The sequence below is a fragment of the Bactrocera dorsalis genome, chromosome 2 (genome assembly GCF_023373825.1).
Source record: "Bactrocera dorsalis isolate Fly_Bdor chromosome 2, ASM2337382v1, whole genome shotgun sequence".
NCBI lineage: Eukaryota > Metazoa > Arthropoda > Insecta > Diptera > Tephritidae > Bactrocera > Bactrocera dorsalis.
Genome location: NC_064304.1, coordinates 89636721 through 89657777, shown reverse-complemented (window position 1 = coordinate 89657777; position 21057 = coordinate 89636721). Strand labels below are relative to the sequence as shown.

At 35.0% G+C, this 21057-nt stretch overlaps 1 protein-coding gene and 1 non-coding gene across 4 annotated transcripts; both read left to right on the top strand.

The window, feature by feature from the left end:
- The first annotated feature begins 574 nt into the window (after positions 1 to 574).
- Positions 575 to 668, top strand: Trnay-gua (transfer RNA tyrosine (anticodon GUA)). Its single transcript has 2 exons — positions 575 to 611; positions 633 to 668. It is a non-coding gene; the product is annotated as a tRNA-Tyr (tRNA).
- A 3095-nt stretch (positions 669 to 3763) lies between these two features.
- LOC105230317 (esterase B1) lies at positions 3764 to 13876 on the top strand. 3 transcript variants are annotated; one of them, XM_011211017.4, is made up of 5 exons: positions 3764 to 4572; positions 11552 to 11864; positions 12063 to 12774; positions 12829 to 13004; positions 13075 to 13876. In XM_011211017.4, the coding sequence occupies exons 1-5, from the start codon at positions 4529 to 4531 to the stop codon at positions 13522 to 13524; spliced, it is 1695 nt and encodes a 564-aa protein (XP_011209319.2). In that variant the 5' UTR covers positions 3764 to 4528; the 3' UTR covers positions 13525 to 13876. The 3 variants fall into 3 exon arrangements, with proteins under 3 accessions (XP_011209319.2, XP_049304267.1, XP_049304268.1); XM_049448310.1 differs by lacking the exon at positions 3764 to 4572 and adding an exon at positions 11029 to 11084; XM_049448311.1 differs by lacking the exon at positions 3764 to 4572 and adding an exon at positions 11399 to 11417.
- The last annotated feature ends 7181 nt before the right edge of the window (positions 13877 to 21057 follow it).

Below are 21057 nucleotides of genomic sequence, written 5' to 3'. Positions count from 1 at the left end.
GGAATGGTTTGTTCAATCTTCACACAAGCACTTGATTCCGATCGTTCAGTTTGTATGGCAGCTATATGCTATAGTGGTTCCAACAAATTAGAAGTTCTCGAGGAGAAAAGATTGTTTGGAAATTTTTTGATTAATAACTCAAAAACTGAGGAAGTAGTTCACACATGTATGTATATTAAAAACAGACCGACATGGCTATATATATAATTTGTAGGGTCCCCGACGTTGCCTTCTGGGTATTACAAACTTGCTGGCAAACTTAGTATACCCTATTCAGGTTGCAGTCCTAAGACCATATATATTTGCTTTTGCCTTTCGCAGTGCAAATAAGTTTATTTCAATCACGGAACCTGCTGATTGAACATTTATAAATATTTAAATACATAATACTTATATGTATATACTCGTATGTATAAGCATAAACGCACATAGTTTGCGAAGTAACACCAATTTCAACATGATCAAGTCTGCGCCAGCGATAAGAAACGCATAAGCAAACCGCAGAGCAATTAAGTCCAAATACAAACGAATATAGACTGACGCATAGACCACATAAATCTGTGATGTTGTACAGCCTTCGATAGCTCAGTTGGTAGAGCGGTGGACTGTAGAAAGATAATCGCTAAGTAGACATCCATAGGTCGCTGGTTCAAATCCGGCTCGAAGGAATCACCTTCTTTTTATTACTACAAAATGGTGGTTGTATTTTTAATCAAACACAAAATGTAATGTTAAAATATAAAGTAATGATTACAAAAATTATATGTCAGTACTACAGAGATATCTACTTATAAATACACCGCGACCTTACCGATTGGTCCAGGCAATTTGGCCTTCATTCATCAATTAATTGTAGATATCGAAAATCGTTTTAGAAAGGTTGCCACATTTGTGATAAATGCAAAGCAAAGCATTTATAATGAGGGAAAAGTAATACTTAAGTTCTGTAGTAGAGTTTAAACACAAAAAACATTTTTGGAAATTGCTGTCCCCTCGTGGAAACTTTTGTGCTATAAGCATTGATAAGATACAGATATATAGTACATACTTTGTATCAAAGATTAGAAGTCAAGAGAAGCTAGTATACGTACATATATTGTTTTTGAGGCCCAATTTTTCAAAATTTTATTTTTCTTGTAATAAATTTGTACATAGAAACATAGATATGCATATCTAAACCTCCACGCACATAGCCTTGAACATGAACTGTGTTGAATTGTAGAAATAATCGTACATGCCGCTAATGTGACGACATTCACTCTCCACGCACAAAACTAGTTTCTCACGTAACTACGAACATAATTGAAGAAAAAATATTGAATTTACACTTAATGACTGGTTTTATTAATGTTAAAAAATTTTCATCAGATAATAAGTAAGTACATTTACTTCTAAATATAGTCTGTTACAGAAGAAAAAAAAAACTTTGCTCTACTTACGTTTTAATTGAAATAAAAACTTAGTATTTATAAAATTAGGCTACTAGAATTGTGTGAAAAGTTACGGTAACTCGCGAGCAATCTGCAATAATTCATTATTTTGTTAACAAGTTTTGCATCACTGATGTTTGCGGTGACTGAGTAACCACAAACCATAAAAAATTAAAATATAGAACACATAGTTATGAATTTGTACATTTAGCGTTCTACAAACTAAGTTGTAAAAAATTATTGATCAACAATATTAAAATATTGCATGCTCAAGTGAAGCTAATGTTCGAAATTCAGCGTTTTATAACCGATACGATTCACTTGTTATCTTCGATATTAAAAGCATTTTAATATCCACTTTTATTTACCGAAAAAAAAATCGAACAAATATTAATAAAAATAATACATAAGTAATTATCTTTTGTTACTGGTATTTATTAAAAACCGCAATATACAATTTTTTGCTAATAATTATTGTTTTTCATGTACACAAGTTAGCGAATTATTAAATTAACAAAGTATCATTAAATTGTGTCCATTATGCAATTAGTTAAATTTGTTTTTGGGATATAACAACGCGTAGTTTATTAATTAAGGCGATTGAATTCAAAATGCGTGAAGGGGCTAAATGTTTTTTGTTGTATATAAGCGATATAAATTGTATGTGATATAACTACTACTGTGGGCAAAAAAGTAGTAAGACATTTTAATTTAAATTTCGCGCGAAAACCCATTCGTCGAAATATTTTTTTTTATGATTGTCCTTGACATCTGCGTCAAAAGTCACATTAAAATAATCATTAGAGTTTTGTATACTCATGTCTTTTTGCATTCGACGATTTTTAGGATGAGTGAAATTATTCAGCAAAGAAGTTCCACAAAATTTGGTTTACGGAATCAAATTTCTTGAGCCGAAACGTTCAGAAGTTTGGAAAAGGTCTTTAACCTTTAACTGGTGACATGATTTTTGTGTAGCTTAACTGGTGACGAGCGGCCTAAGAGGCCGCTGCTTTACATGGTCTATAGCATCGAAACTATATACGATAGCTTACTGCAGTCTTTTAATCCATTAAATGAATATATAAAATGATAAAATAAAACTACTCAATTGGCTCTAAATGTGATTTTTAATCACTAACTTTCTAATACAATCTATGTAGAAACTAAAATCAGGGGGTGAAATGATGTTTAACTGACTCCGCTCGGCCTGTGAGACCGCTTGTCACCAGTTAAAGGTTAATGATAATTTTTTTCGATGGATAATGTTATTAATTTATAAAAGTTATTCTAAAAGGATCGAGAACGCGGTGACGACGTACCTCGTCAACATCAACTGATGATCAACACGTCAAAAATATAGAGAAATTGGTGCTTGAAAATCGACGATTAATAGACAGAGATCTTACTGGCATCGTTGGAATATCAGACGGATCTGTGAAAACTATTCATTTGGGCCTGTGAAAATCACTAAATTTTTTTCGAAAAACTGCGTCACGTTAACGCCTGTGAAACATTGCTTTCCGACTAAGAGGAGATTATGAAACGTATTAGTAATAGTGATGAGTCTTGGATCTATGCTTACAGCCCAGAAACAGATGATTAACATAAATACATACTTGTATATCTTATTGAGCGGACTTGAGGTTATCCACACACACAACTACCTTTTCTAACTGCTTAGACGGAAAAACAACTTTCGAAAGGCCATCGAGGTATCACATGCTTTTACCAGAAAAAAATTAATATTTTGATGCTACAGACTTAGAAGGTAGGACTAGGTTACGAATATGCCTTTTATAAAATAACGGTTCTAAACGATGACGCTGAAAATTTGGATTTTTATTGCGACTAGTTTTGATTACAATTAAATAAGAGCGGCATAAATGTACTCAGCGGACTGCAGATACGACCTTTCAGATTCCAGGGTAAATAGAGTTTAATATAAACGTTGACAACTATACAAGTGATTAAGTGTTTGGTAGCGCACGAATTGTGATCGCCACTTAAACAAAGCTTTTAAAGCTTTTTTATAACTTCCACACTGAAGTTGCCACCTGGCTCGTTTACTCTGATAAATATTTCCACAATACATACCAACCGGCTTGATTAGCCGAACAAAACAACAAAAAAAAATAAACAACAATTTAACAATAACATAAGCTAGCGAGAATTATGTGGGAAAGAGAGAGAGATAGAGAGAGAGAAAGTGAGAAACACCAGCTGTTAGATTTTAGTGCTCAGCTGTGATTTTCGCTCTTTCATTGCAAGAAGTGCATGATCGCTAACCGTTGTACGCGGTGGCCGCTTGAATGCAACTTTCGGGGTCTCACTGCCTTCATTCGCTGCCTTAGTGAACACTTTGCTTCAGTCACAATTTTGCCCTACTATCGCCAGTTGGTTTCGCGCTTTGCTTAAACGAAAGTGATTTTAATAACATTTATTATTTGAAGTGATATTTTGTGCTTTCCTTTCACCTGTCAATCGTAGCGCAGAAGTTGCATTTTCGCTTTGCTCTTCAGTTGCCACTTCCTTGAAATACTTTTGTTTATAATTTTTTCAATAAGAAACGGAAACAAACACGCTTGCTGCAACTAATATTGCGAATATAATTACAACAACAACAATTTTGTATATCTACCACAACCAGTTTGTTAGTAGATTTCCATTTGATTGTGAAGCGCTGGCACACTTACCAACTTTTTGGACAAAGCCGCTGGCTGTTAGACGCTCTTGGTAACTTTGTCGATTTGGTAATAAAGTGATTCGGCATTTTGTGCCTTTTTGTTGTTGCTTATACATAACGTGTGGAGCGTATTTTTTCGCTATCCGCTTGCATACATAAAAAATACATATTGTGTGTGCGTGTTGATAGACATTATTAAAAATTCATCAAAAATATTAGTAATCAAAGTGTAATTAGTAACGAAAACTAAATAACGTATGTAAATACGGAGAGTGTCAAAGTGCAAAGCCAAATTACATCCATCTGTTTCGAAAAGTTCAAAAAAATAAAAAATACTTTTTTGCAAAAAAAAAAAAAAACTGCTGAAAGTTTTCTCCAATAGTTTGTGTCAAAGTGCTTAATAGTCGCGCACAAAATGAGTTCACTCTCATTTATGGATATGTTGAAGCTGACCTTTAAGTGAGTTCAACAAAATAGCAAACACATATTTACCTCACATATACATATACTAAATACTTACATATATATATTTGTGCATCCAATTATATACATATACATATTACCGTTATGCTAATGGAGCTGAATGGAAGTGTGCGTGCAGAGTTGTGTGTGTATGTGCGCACATCCGCTCGCGGCAAGAAAATTTGCACAATGACCGCAAGCGAGCGCGCTGACACGGAGCGGTCGCTGCTGATGGCAGGTGGCAAATTACAATGTTTTTGATTTTGTAATAATACACTAGCGTGCCGTTTCTAAAATTTTGAAATTTTTTGTGTAGTTTCTGCTTAATTTAGTGAGTTGAAACTTTCCCAAAAATATTTATGTCTAAATATATGTATAGCTGGTACTAGGGTGCTGAATTATTTAAACGAAAGTGATATCCGGTTTTTATCGAAATAGTTCAGTTTATTTTTACGCTCAAGTTCTTTGTTTGGTTCACATAACCTCAGTTTCGTGAAAGCATTACCACGTAGGGATAGCTGTACGCTAATAAATTGTTATTAAAACAAAATTTAGAACAGAAATTGGTGCAATTAGCTTTATGACCTAAACGTTGAGATTAACGTACAATGAACTACACAGCTTGTGCTAAGTCGGCATTGTTTTCAACTTTTTTGTGCATATTTCAAAACAAAGAAGCAACCTGTCTTCGCGTAAGCTTTTATTGTGGATGAATGGAAATTTACAGCCAATTTAATTCAATCCTAATCAAAAAATGCTGGAATCAATTCAAAGTCCAAAATTATTAAATCAAATTTACATATGAGAATTTGTTGATAACTATACAATTTTTGACAAAAGGAATTGTATACTAGGAATGTATGAAATATAAATATTTTTTTCTTTCTTTGAAAAGGTCACTTTATCGTCTTTTTTTAAGCTGAGTGTTCGTGTATATTTGAGGTTCATTGAACATCCAAATATTTATAACTTTAGAAGTGGAACTTATCCAAAACAGCGTCCACACTTGTCTTGATTTTAAACTGCAACTTTTGTTAACCAAAACCTATTATGCGCCGCTATAGACCTTAATTTACCACGCCGTATGTTAAAATGTTAACTCAACTCCATATAAAAAAACCAATAAAAAATCATACAAGTGAATAGTACTAGAATGTACAACATACATTATAAACTACCTTCTAACCGATATAAAAAATACTTTGCTTCGCACCTATTAATGTATTTAATGTCAGATAAGATTAAAATCAGATAGTGGAATTGATTTCGCAGCTGTCTTGTGCGGTTTCGAATTTTATTTTGAAAATATTGTGTAGTCGAAAAAGTCTTTTCTAATCAAACTGCAACTTATTTTTTTGTATTTTTTCTAATAAATATGTATAAAAAAATATGTACCATTTTGGTTGACCGCTTTTTGCCACTTTTCCGCTAGAGACATTACTCTATCAGTGTAAAACATTCATCAGTGTAAATTGAATTCCCCGAACTTAATTTATTTTTTGGAAGAAGCTGAAAGTCTCACATTTCCATTAGGTTGGTAGCTTTGGAGATATACGACTGCAATGACATCTATTGACAAAATAAAAAAGAGTTATTCGACTACCAAATTAGGCTTCAGAATTAGGTCTTCTAGCAGATATATCAGAGGAAGTTAAAAACCTATGTATATATAATGGCAATGATCTAAAATGTTACTCAAATTTACTTACACAGCTGTTGTGGATCTATCACAAGTTTGAGCTTTCCAACATCAAACCTTTCATTTATTTAAGACAAATTTAATGACGTTAAACTGGTAGAAAATTGTTTGAAATGCCAAAAAAATTTCAAATCAAACTTGGCGATATTCCGCGTTCACTTGATTGACAAGCACAACTTTGACTAGCTTGGCTTTGCGAGAGTTATAACTTTTTAATATTAAACTAAACAGTAAATCGTTGCCAATTGACTATAACTGTCAGTGAATTTGACATGATGAGATTGCATATAATGAAGAGATATATGTAAACAATAGCTTACAAATCTTCAGTGAACACCGGTATTTAAGATGCTACCCCTCGACATTACAGCAAAACCTTACTTGACACTTTTCTTGAAAGTACTATTATATTTGTTATGCCCTGAACAGGGCATATTAAGTTTGTCACAATGTTTGTAACACCCAGAAGGAAGCGTCGTAGACCCTATAAAGTATATATATAAATGATCAGTATGTCGAGCTGAGTCGATTTAGGCATGTCCTTCTGTGTCATTTTCTCTTCAAGAAGCTGTTTGACGGAACTACCGATATCAGACCACTATAACATATAGCTGCCATACAAACTGAACAATCGGAATCAAGTTTTTGTATGGAAAACTTTCACATTTGACAATGTATCTTCACAAAAGTTGGCAGAGGTTATTTTCTACGAAAATTATGTAATAAGCGAAGAAATTGTTCAGATCGGCTTACTCTAGCATATAGCTTCCATACAAACTAGACACATAGTTAGTAAAAGAAATGCACCTGTGAAGGGTATATTATCTTCGAGGCAGCCGAAATTAACGTTTTTTCTTGCTTATATTGCGTTTAGCGTAGCGTAGAATACCAGGGAATCTTAGATCAGAATTTAGTAAGACTTTGTTCATAACTCCTCACAGTAATCCCTCTTGGTCAGAATATAACTGTTTTCTACAATCCTCGAAACAGTTGATAAAGTCAATTTTCGGAATATCGGTCAATCGCATAGTGATTTTTTTTACGTTTAATGTCTTCAATTGACTCAAAATGGTTATCCCGAAGCGGTCGATTGAGTTTGCAGAATAACCTATTCAGCTATCTATTTTTTAGGCTCTACGACTTAAAATTAATCGTAAAATTTAATAAATTAAGAGCGCTCTTATCATGCCCGAAACTTACTCGAATCCAAACACATTTCCCAGACCACGGTTAAGCTCACTGTCTTCCAAAAATGATGGCCGCACACTCAGCGCACGCGACTATGGCATCCACCGTACATTCTGAGTACACATAAACTCAAAAGTCAACTCGTTGTATATTCAATGATTCACCGCTTTTACCCACTTTGATGAGATGCACGTTTTTGGTCATGCAAAGACGCCAATGCATATATGTATGTATTATTGTACAAATAAACATGTCTCGTAAATAGACGTACACAACTTTACACGCGAAGAGAAATGTACGATATTTGATGTCAGCGAGCGCAGAAAATTTCCATTTGTTGTATTGCATTTATATAATGTCTACATATCGCTCATTTGCTGCAAGACCGGCATAATTCAAAAAACGTGATTTTGGAGTTAATGCTGCAGAATTGTTCGTTATATCATACTTCATGTTGAGTGAAAAATTCATATGAATACCTCTTATATCCGCTTGAGAAGAGGTGTATGGTTGGAGTCACCGTGTAAGGTTGTAGTAAGTGGAAAACTTTAAACGCGTTTTCTGGCGAATCGATTTTTTTGACTTATGCCGGTCTTGCAGCAAATGAGCGATATGTAAGTACATATACCATATACCTACCATACGACATAAAGAAGTTATAAACCTACAATTACTGTAAGTGCTACGATACCACTGGGCATCACTTACTGCAAGCAAATAACTTATTTAACTGTAAACTTAGATAAATGTATTATTGTAATTTAAGTTATGAAGTTTTTTATACCCGTCGCCCTGCAATTGCACAAAGGAATTATAAATGCGTTTGCTGGTAATTTAATGGAGGTAATAAAATAATCTACTATACACATATGTACAAGTATAAATATAATATATGCAAATATAATACAATAATATAATATCAGGTTCCACATGTTGTTATTGTTTTTCTCTAATTACATATTGTATATAGCTGAGTTGATGTGGCGAATGAAATTGCATTAATACTTGTTACTTTTTTTTGGTGAGTTATTATTATAACGGGGGAATAATTATCTAGCGCCATATGTTTATATAACAGTGCAATTATAACTGTTTAATATAGGAAACTAGTAAAAAACACCTTCGATTCGCTATTCGCTAAGCATGAGTCGCTAAGTATACAAATCTTGCAAAATTGACATCAAAGATCAGCAGGAAGGTTTTCTAGCTGAGTTTTTGGAGTATAAATATACCCGAAATAAACTCGTATAATCGCTTACTACTCTATTTTATACGTAATTTGGTTATACCAGTTTGTGAGAATTATACCAATTGAAGATCTAGTTGGTAATCTGTAAGGGAAAGCACGTAGTTAATATCGTATGAAAATGGTACAAACTCTTATACCAGTTTGTGAGAATTATACCAGTTGAAGATCTAGTTGATAATCTGTAAGGGAAAGCACGTAGTTAATATCGTAAGAAAATGGTACAAACTCTTCCCGTTCTGTCACGTTTGCTTATACCAATTGCTTTCAATTATACCAGCTTCACAAACAACTATTTCTCAAATTTGTAATTCGATGGCTTGAAACGAAGCCAATAAAGAAATATATTTAATATATAAGATTCCAAGGGATTGTACTTGAGGTTTAATTTTGCATACGTTCATACTATTAAATTTCATTGGTTCAGTAGTTTAGGAGTCTATCGCGGACAAACAACGTGACACGTAATTTTTATATATAAGAATATGCATATATATATTATTCTTGTTAATATTCTAATTTACACTTATAGCTGCATTGTAAAAATCCACTTAGTGTCATTTAATTACTAAAACCGATTTATATTTATAAACATTTATAACAATATAACCATAGGTTTATAATTACTTGTCATAAATGTCACTTGAATGCAATTGTTACTTATAAATTAGTCTCAAAGTGTTCAATAAATGATAATTTTTTAGTTTAGTGTTTTTATGTTGTCGCACTGCGTTAAAAACCAAGCGTAAGCGCAATTGTGACAAGCCGACTAAAGTAGACTTTTTTTGTCAACTGTATAACTAAATAAAGTGGAAATATTTGAAAAACTATTGCTATAATTATAAACCGATTTTATGCATTTTGGGATTATAAGTAAGCGATTTTGGCAAATGTGGCTATGAAAAATAATTAATTAACGGTTTAGTATCGGATCACTCTGAGAGTGTTAACTATAAACATCAAGCTCATTATTGCAGGGAATAAATAATTCTCAATGTACATAAATAACCCAATACACACCTTATTTATAATTACGTCAAAGCGACTATGACAGATTGACTGCACTTTGAACGACTAGCTTACAATGAGCGCAACAATATAATATAAAATGTGTATGCAAATTTCTAAGTTATTAATTACGGTTACAATTACCGCAAATAAATTAAATTTGCCTAAATACACTAATTACGTGAGATGACAAAGGCAGGTGTTATTTCTATAAACCGTTTTAGAAAAATTGTTAAACTTGATCTAAAGGTCAAAATGAGCGACAGCATGCGAAGTCAGTCATGCGTAATCCGATTGGTTATCACTGTATCAAATTTAATTTCGAATTATATGCCATACCTTATATTGGTATATTGTACTTTTCACCATATGTAACATTAAGTGATTAAATCTTGTGTATTATATATTATTGGAGCTGCTGGAAATATTGTATTAAGTTCTATAATTGCTACTATTTTATTTAAATGTAAATTGCTGACAGATAATTGAAACAGTTATTACCCGCTTGATGTTGTGAACTTTGAAACACTAATTTAATTTATAGATGTGGCGCTGGAAATGAGTTATACGATGACTGTTCGTGCTATAGACTGTTCTTGTATTAGCGTTTTGAAAAAACATCAAAAGTGAGATAGACTGCGAGAAATGATGCGTTATTTTGTTAAAATTAGGGAAGTTCAATGATCATATCGTACATTTTTAATACCAAATATTATAAAATATATATTTACCTCAATTTTTCAATTAAATATAAATACCGACACAACGAAGTACCAACCAAACTCCCACTCTCTAAGAATATATTAATTTATAAATTGTTATGTTCAATTTTCTCAGATATTATTACACTGTATTTCGGTTAGTATAACCAGCGGCAAAAAACTGTCATCTTCAAAGCACTCAACTCACCACAGAAATTGTGGTGAGAAGCTGAATGGTTTAAAACAAATTTCAGAAACAAAGCACTACTCTCTGTCATTCTTAAAATCTACAAAGTAGGTCACATAAATTTGTGTTTCTGCAACATATGTATGATACCTGGTCACCAAAATTCCATAATATTATATTAAGTCGCAAGTGCATACAAGTACACATAGCTGGACATTTGTTATTGACGGTGAAATTAATGCGCATGCATTTTTGCAATGAAAATCGTAAAATACATTCCGAAGGTGAATAAAAAGTTAAAACTTCATGCATGTGAAGGCAACAAGATTCAGTGATTTGCGAGGAGAGCATTACGAGTGAACGTGTTTTGTTTTGATTCACACCTCTTAGCAAGACGCTTTAGCGCTTTTTGTTTTATTTTGCTATTTACGAAGTTGTCATGCTGACGGCTTGTCGTCGTTGTTTGCTACTCGTAAATATGTAATATTTTTTCGTCGCTTCTCGTTCGTTTCTTTTGTTTATTTTTGAGATTGCTTGTTTTACTTTCAATTGTGTAGCGAAACCGCTAGACGTACTTGTTCAAGTTTGCACTTAAAGCCGCTGGCATGACAAGTTGTCGGCTACCTGTGCGTGCCGGCACACCATACGATCACTTACAGAAACAATAATCACAGCAAATATATTACATTAAGCGAAAAACCAATAAAAGCGGTAAAACACGCCCACTAAAAGTATTTAGCGTTGCAATATGTGCGCACTCGATGGGCAGTGCGCATGCGCGAAGATTTATTTTGCGCACTGAATAGACTATATGTATATATAACGTTCCGCTTGGCATCGCTTGCACAATAAAAAAATTTAAATTTGCTTAAAATCGCTATAAATAATCTGGCAACGTTTGCCATTTGCATAATATTCACTAAATACGATTTTTATTTCCGTTTCAGGGTCCTCGAGTTCAAATATGAACAAAGTAAACACACGACAAAAATTTATGAGGTGGCCAAGACCAACAAAGGCGAGGTAAAAGGTGTGAAGCGTCTCACCATTTGGGGCGATTCGTATTTCAGCTTTGAGCGCATACCTTATGCGAAGCCACCGTTGGGTGAGCTGCGTTTTCGGGCGCCCGTGCCGGCTGAACCTTGGCAAGGCGTGCTAGATGGCACTGGCCCCGCCGAGAAGCCCCTACAGACGAATGTTATATTTCGTAAATACAAGGGATCAGAGGATTGCTTATACTTGAATGTGTTTACAAAGAGTGTAAGTATATAGATGCCATAATTTTGAACTTGAGGGGTGAAAGCCGACATTACTGCGGAGCAAATGCCCTACCAGTGTCTTATTTTGACTACTTAAGGCTCTTGGAATTAAACTTCATTTTCCAAATATTTCCTTACTTTTCCACCTTCTTGCCGACCACCTCGATTTTATATTGCATTTCTTATTGATTGTTTCCAGATCAAACCAGAGAAAGCTCAACCTGTAATGGTTTGGATATATGGCGGTGGCTTTCAAATAGGCGAGGCCACACGTGATATGTACAGCCCAGATTTCTTCATGCACAAGGATATCGTGCTAGTAACTATTGCCTACCGCCTTGGACCATTTGGGTTTCTACGTTTGGATGATCCCAATGTGAAAGTGCCTGGAAATGCTGGCATTAAAGATCAAATAATGGCACTACGTTGGGTAAAAGAAAATATCGCAGCTTTCGGTGGTGACACAAACAATATTACTGTCTTTGGTGAAAGCGCTGGTGGCGCGTCCACGCATATTTGCCTGCTTAGTGAGCAGTCTAAAGGATTGGTAAACAAAGGCATCGTCATGTCCGGCAGCGCGCTCTGCTCTTGGGCGAATGTACCAAACAAGCGTTGGGCATATCGTTTAGCTAAGGCATTGGGCTACCAGGGTGAGGATATCGATGCAGATGTATACGATTACTTAGCGAATACAAAAGGACCTGATCTTGTGCGTGGCAATGGCATGGTGCTGACAAAAGAAGAGAAACACAACCGTACACTTTTTGCCTTCGTACCTACTGTGGAGCCCTATTGGACGGAACAATGTGTGTTGAGTGAACACCCGTATGAGTTATTGAAAAAGACGTGGAGCAATGATATACCGATCATTATTGGTGGCACTAGTTTTGAGGGTTTAATCTTTTATCCAGGTGCGTAAAAAATATTACGGATTGAACAATGAAACTAAAATTTTTTATACGCAGAAATAACACGCCGCCCCGCAACACTAGATGAAGTGAAGAATTGTAAAAACCTTGTGCCAATCGATGCCGGTTTCGATCGTGATTCAGAGAAGGCAGAGGCTTGCGGTCTCCAACTCAAAAGCACTTACTTCGGCGATGAGGAATGTTCGCGTGCCACAATGATGAAGTTTTTGGAGGTGAGTGTGTTTTTTATTATCTCATTCTTGCCGCGAATATTAACTCTCATCGTAACTCTTTAAAAAACAGCTGAATTCGCATCGTGAATTCTGGGTGCCCATTTACCGCACGGTGCTCGCTCGTCAACGCCACAGCTCAGCGCCCACATATGTGTATCGCTTCGATTATGATTCGCGCGATGGTAATGCCATACGTAATATTCTCTGCGGTCGCGACGTGCAGGGCACTTGCCACGGTGATGATCTCTGCTATCTCTTTTATGCCTTATTTTCACATAAGCCCCCGAAGGATTCCAAAGAGCATGAAATTACGCGCACCATGGTTGACATATGGACCAGTTTTGCGGCGAATAGTGACCCGAATTGTGATATGTTGGAGGACTTGATATTCGAGCCGGTCACGCGTGAAGTGGGCGACATTAAATGCCTAAATATTAGCGAAAAAATAGAATTCATTGAATTGCCGGGAATGGACCAGATCAAAGTGTGGACCGAGTTTTATGCGCCGGAAAAACTGTGAACGGGCCGCAATTCAGCGGGCTACCATGACTGTGTGGTCATTTGTCTACCTCAATGTTATTGTTTTTTAGACAGCATGCTTTCAAATTTTTCTCTTAAGTGCACGGTTCATATTACAAGGGATGGTTATTTAGAAGCAACGATTTCAAGCAGAAAGATACTAATTACTTTCAGCTGTCAATTGTAAATATTTTAAATGTGTATAATCTGCGTAACTATAAAGTTTAGTTTTAAATACAGTGATCCGGTCTGTTTGTGACAAGTTAAGGGTATTCCTTATTATAGTGATATACTTTTAGTTATCGTATGTGTTAATCTGAAAATAAATTTATGGTGAGATTTGTACTTTAAAATATGAGATTTAATGGAATAGTGTGGATATTTTTTATTTTATTTTATTTTTTTTCTAAAAATACTTAGTAAATGTGATTGTTGGAAAAAGGAAAATTATTTAATTTTGCCAGAACATTACAAGGTACGCATCATTTTATAAAGTTAGCACCGGATAATATAGGTTTAACGACCCCATAACTGAATATTTTAGTACTATCTTCTTTGTTGTATTTTTGGTATATACACAGCGGTCAATATGAGAACTGCAAAATTGGTGATTTAATTATATACTTTTCTCTGATTTACATTTATATATATATATATATATCGGTTGGAATATTAGATTGCTTTCAGAAACGTTAACTGGACTTCCAAGTTTAAGATCTTACTGTGCAATAAAGTTAAAAACAAGTAGACAAAAAATATTCCTTCCTAATGATAGCAGACCTACCAACGAGGCGTATGAGTGACTATTGTATAAAGTGATTCAGAAGAAGAAAAGGAAATACACAGATTTGTGATAAAAAAATTATAATTTGATCCATTGCAGTATGTACAAGTAATTATTAAAGTCAACGGCTAATACTTAAAAAGTTATTACGCTTCTTAAAATTCTTCTGCTCAAAAATATCCGCACATCAATTCCACTTTATTGACATATACACCAATTTTATTCAACGGCTACGCGATTGTAAGCCTAAATGAGAAATTGCGCTATTATTAATTGCAAAAATCAAAGTGAAGTTTAATTTCATTGTTAGCACAAGTTTATGCCTCTCCTGCCGCCAACACATTCGAACAATGAATTCTCTAATTTGTATAGCTAATGGAAGGCAATTTCATCGAGTTGAATTTTCACTACAAAAAGATGGCTGCAGCAGCTTCGGCGTGCATACCTTGTTGAAATAATTGTACTTATTATCAAAGCAAATGCGCCGAACTTCGATTAGTTTAATTAAATAAAACTTTTCTCATTAACGTTCATATTTTATAAGTTTCGAAGCAAGAATTGTGCCATTTCTGCCTACTTATGTGCATTCGTGTAAATGTAAGCAGAAAATAATCGTCTGCGCTGCTGTGAGCAAAGTTTGCAATTCCAAAGTATTGGTGCGTTTTGGAAATCGACTTGTCAAACAATGCTAGCGGCACTTTCGTAGTGATTTTTTATGTCTCGCAGCCTAAAGGCTTTAGGTATGTGAATTGCCTTCTGCAGGTGGCAAGGAAATCGGCGTCCTTTCTATAGTGGCGCTATTCGTATCACTTTGATTGGAATTGATTTAAAAAAAATATAGGTAGGTGGATCTTTATATATAAAAGTTATTATATTTGTACATATTTCAGGTAGGTAGATAAAGAATGATAGCTTCGCAAATCAAACAATCTCGACAAAGCGTTATTTTCTGGTTGTGAGAAAGCTCAATTTTTTATCTATACCACAAGTTATACTTGGGGATATTATAGACACAAAAGTAATTTGTTTGGTTGATGATCAACTCTTTGAGAAATCGAGCCTGATTCTCATATTCTTGTAAGCATCCTTATGAAACCGCGGTTTCATGGCTTGGAAGGGCCTTCATAGTATATAATTATCCTCGCCAACTTCTGTAATTCAATTGATTCAAAAAACTGTTTCACTATGGTATATGATCGACCATCAAAAAAACAAACTCCCTCATACCTTTTATATAAAAATTCAATAGAACTTAAAGAACCCTCATCGATATTTCACAACCGCTTATAAAGAACACTGACACCCGAATAGCATGTCCTACTGTATAAAAATCCAGATTTCAGATTTTCGACTAGTTTCACACTGAGTGCCATCCTTATATTCAATCTGCGTGGGTTTACCCACGTTAGCCATTTCAGAAGCCAGTTATAAAATTTTTGTCATGCATTTCTCAATGCACTCGCTTGTAAATGTGCGTGGGTCATCGGCCAGCGTGGCGTGCATTAATTAGCGACACAACGCCAGTGCTCGGTCTGTGTACACGTAGCCAAGCCACACTCCGCGAATTAGAGCCACCGCCAATGAACCGAGTGAGGTGCATGGATAAAAGCGACACGCTCGCGACAAGGGATGCTAATGCATTGAGAAAATAACCAACAAAAGGTAACGAACTCTGCCAACATCACTGGAGCGCTGCCTGCGATATCGAGTGCCTGCTCTCATCTTGTGTGTGTTTGACCCCGCTTTGTGCACTCGAATCTGTTTATTTATGTGCCAGCTAACAAAGCCCCAAATATGCGGTTTCGACAAATTCTGATGTCGCTGCTATCGACGTTGTTACAGCTACAATCTATTGCTACATATTCGCAATAGGTGAGTGTATGTCTGCTGCACACTGTCCACTTGTGGCCATTTTTTGTTGGACTTACAGCGTTGTTGTTCTTTTGTTGCAAACACCCGCACGAATTGATGCTGTTGCACACAGTGTCTGAACTACTAGTCTAGGATGTTGCTGTTTTTCTGCAACAGCATGCGAACAGTAAGTCATATGTATGTGTGTATATGTATATAAAAAATGCTTCTAACACTCTGTGGGATTTATACAACAAACAAAGAAAGCAAAAAAGAGTGAACTCAAGGATGTCCAGTTTTAGCATTAAGTTAAGTTATGTCCAAAGGCGGAAAAACTTACTTAGACAGTTGGAAAAAATTCACTAGTCCCACTAGTTTAGAACCAATTCTCGTGAATCCATCAAAACTCTGTTAAGTTTATAAATTTTGAGATCCAAAGTAAAATTAACTCTAAATGATTTTGGCTTTCTCCTCTAAAGGAACTTGCTAAATAAACAAATGGTAGGATTTTTGGCCTTAATGCTAGGAAGTTCCGCTTAATGTATGGGTGGAGAAAATAGAAACTTTGTTGATAACCTAACCAACTCTATTCTAACGAAGCCGTTTGAGGAAAAGTTGAAATTCATTAAGAAGAGCCATTTTCTTGATTCGCATGAACGTATAGTTATAGTGAAATCGCTGGTAATGGCAAAGCTATGAGCTTTTCAGGAAATCATTCTCTATTTTCATTATTATCGACTAGTATTCGATCGGATTTTTTCTGTCCGCGTTCAAAAATGCTCTCAGAAAACGGCAGCTACATTCCCGAGCGGACGACATTATTTCTGAAGAAGATTTTTTTGCGACACTCTAACCCATTGCCGCTTATGAGAACGCCCAAATAACGTAGAGTATGTGACAAAAGCAAATATGCGTAAATTACGTTGCATACTTTAAGGCAACCAACGTACGCTATACCTTTAATGCCAGAAGTTCCTCAAAAATATTGACAAAAAATATGCACAACCAATGCACTTGTTCAAGTTCGACAACAAAGTGACATAGTGCAAATATTATATAAGTGAATCTATGTATATACGAGTATATGTATGTACATATGTATACTGAATAGTATATTGTATGAGGAAAAGCAATAACACTAATGCCTGCCTTTTTAGATACTTTATTGGCATGGAAATCAGGGGAGGATTCGGGTAGCACACCCAAAGCTAATATTTGTCGGCGAAGTTCAAAGTTTCTATATTAAAATGTGTATAAGCGGCTGCGTCCTATTTTTGGAATAAGCACATGTTTACACGGTTTGTCAAAGTGTGCCAATCAGTTTTTAGTTGAGAGCGTGTCATGAGCTTGACAAAGGCGGAAATGCGGTGACAGAGCAACAACGCAATAACAACAATTGCAACTGTTGCTATGCGGTTTTATCAGTATAGCCACAAAATATATATTGCGTACATTATCATATAAATTATATATGATAATAGTATTCCGAAACGCTTTTCATTACAATATAATATTCAGGTTCATTGACATAATGATTGTCAACTGCTTCCGTAAAGTTTATTTTTTCTTACAGATTGGGTTTTTTGAAATATTTATACATTTATATGATACAGGGTTTTCCAATAAGCTTGTTATGCTTTCTTTAAAAAAACACATGATCTTGTTAAGAAAATTATGGAGTGCGAAGTAGAATCGATATACATAATTAAGTTCTGAATATAACAACATTAAAATGGCCTCCAAGGCCCTTTTTTTGGAACGAACTCGGTAAATCCAATTTTCGAGTACTTTTTCCAATAAATAAAGTCCTATGTCATGAATAGCACGTTCAATATTAGTTTTTCAAGCTTAAAAATAGTCTGGTTTATTTCAATATGGCAATGACTTCAAATAACTACCTAAGAAATAGTGTAATGATACTAAATCACAACTTCTAGGAGACCATTTAATGTCACAATGTTTTGAAATTACGAGTCTCGAAGCTTTTGTCGCAATAACTCGGTTGTTGGACCTGCTGTGTGGCACGTAGCCCCGAGATGTTGTCAGGATAAAAACCCACACCAAACTGTGAATTTAAATGAATCTAATGGTAATTAATATGTAATTTGTGGATTTTCTTCGTACCAGAATCGACAGTTTTGTTTATTTAAGTCACCTCTTAGATGAAAGTAAGGCTCATTGGAGAAGATGATTTTCTTAAAAAATCGATATCGTTTTCAAATTATTCCAAGGTAAAATCTTGTGTGAGAAAATTTATAAAGATAGAGCCCAATTCCCTTTTCAAAATCCCCCTTGTTGTGATTTAAGGCAGCCCCAATTCTTAAAAAAGTCTTGGAATCGACAAATTGCGGTTTTCAGCAACACTTGCCTGAACGGCAGCAATATTTTCAGTGCTTTCATTACTTTGTTTTTTGGCACTTGAACATTATGTGAAGAAAATGTACGCGAGCACAAATTGAAGAACAATTATTTAGATAATGAAATTGAAAACTTGCAAACGTTGTTCTTTCCATGATAAATATATAATTTCCATGAGGTATTGTTAACATTCCTGAATACAATGAAAAGGAAGTACAGATCATGGCACATTAAAAGTGGCTGAAGTGACAATAAGAAATCGTATCAACCCTATTGGAAAACCCGGTATATCAGAATTTGGATATAATAAAACTTTTACCTATAATTTACTCAGTATTATATTTTTCCCTTAATTATACTGAAAACTGAGGCATCCTTTGCCTTTTAAAATATTTGAGAAAATGGTATTTACAATAACATTCATTAATTTTTTTTCTCTTGCATTTTGTCTTTGTACTTAACTTTCCTCTTCTTTAAGAAATGTGTACAAATCGATTTAAAAAACTTACAAAATGGCTTTTCGGAATCAAAAGAGAGTTCATATAAAGCTTAGCTGGTATACAATGGTATGCGCTATTTGAGTCGCTGTAAAAGAGGGGAGGCCACAATAGAACTTAGGCCGCCAAATCTAACAGCATGTGAGAATTGATATCAATTTACTAACTTAATTTTCGTGGAAACTCTAAATGTGAGAGGCCAGAGCTGGGTTCGCAAAAATTTAATTTATTAGATATGTCAAAATCCAGTGACTGCTTTAACCGAGTTCATAGATGCGAGGTCAATTGAACCTTCAAAAGGCTCGTGTATGTATTTGATAGCTGTCTGCTGTTGCGATGATAAAAAAATATATTGATTTTTGAAAGAAAAAAATAAAGTTGAAGAAAAAACTTGGCTTGATGACGAGTTTTCAGACACTGCTCTAGACAACAATCTCAGAACGTCCTTAAAAATTTTTTGTATGAGCGTAAAGTAAAGTTCTTCTTGATAGCAGGCACTCTAAAGATATTAATTGAACGAGTACAACATATAATTCACGAATATTTGAGTATGAGTCTTTGTGGGTATCTGTCTAAGGTGGGTGCTGCACGAGCTCACTTTTGACGTAAAATAACGACGAGCTGAAGATGCGGAACAGTGTTTGGAGGTGTTTAAGAGTAATAAGCCAGAATATATGCATCGCTAAAATGATGAAGGCATGTTTCATCCATTGGCTTACAAACAATATTCATTCGAAGTGTACTGCACACGAATGAATCCGCTCCAAAGCGTGTAAAAGCACAACAGTCGGCTGGCAAGGTTATGTGTCAGAATTCAGTGAAAACGATGGAAAAAATCAATGGGTTGGGCTACGAATTGCTTTCACATTCACCGTATTGTCCAGATCTGGTCTCCATCGACTATTTACTGTTCTCGGATCTCGAACGAATGCTAGCTGAGAAGAAATTTTCATCGAATGAAGAGGTTATCGCCGAAAATTAGGTATATTTTGAAGCAAAGGTCAAATTGTATTACAAAAATGGTATCGAAGGGTTGGAGGATCACTGTATATAGTGTCTCACCCATCAAGAGAACTACTATAAAAAAAACGAATATGTTCTACTGTGATGAGCCGTGGACTTATCAATTGATCTATGAGTCTAAAACTGTGAAATTATTTTTCTTTGTGCGCATATTTTGCAAATTTCAGTAATTTCGTTGAACACAAAGCTGACAGTGTTCCATTAAGCGAGTTGGAATATTTCACCTTTTACCGGAATACCAGAAAAATAGTAGTCTTAATTATGAATCAAGCAACGGCAAGATTCACAAGAAACACCGGCAAACTAAAAATTTGGATTTCATTTGATTTTACGCAAAGTGTAAAAATCTGTACTACTCTCACAACCACACGCAGACAATTAAGAGAATGTAGTATATATGTGAATGAACAAATGCAAATGTATGTATGTATATATACGCCTCTATATCGGCATGCATTAGTACGTTCTTCTGACAGCTCCTTTTAATTTAACACAATTTATTAGCCGCATATGTGACCCGGTAACCAGGCGTCGTTAGGCAGCAACCGGCAGCGTTAGGTTGCCGCACAACGAGCAATGTCAATTCATATTGCTGGCGAGCTGGTGTACTCTAACCAATGCACCCACACATGCAATATAAAGGGTGATTTTTTAAGAGCTTGATAACTTTTTTAAAAAAAAAACGCATAAAATTTGCAAAATCTCATCGGTTCTTTATTTGAAACGTTAGATTGGTTCATGACATTTACTTTTTGAAGATAATTTCATTTAAATGTTGACCACGGCTGCGTCTTAGGTGGTCCATTCGGAAAGTCCAATTTTGGGCAACTTTTTCGAGCATTTCGGCCGGAATAGCCCGAATTTCTTCGGAAATGTTGTCTTCCAAAGCTGGAATAGTTGCTGGCTTATTTCTGTAGACTTTAGACTTGACGTAGCCCCACAAAAAATAGTCTAAAGGCGTTAAATCGCATGATCTTGGTGGCCAACTTACGGGTCCATTTCTTGAGATGAATTGTTGTCC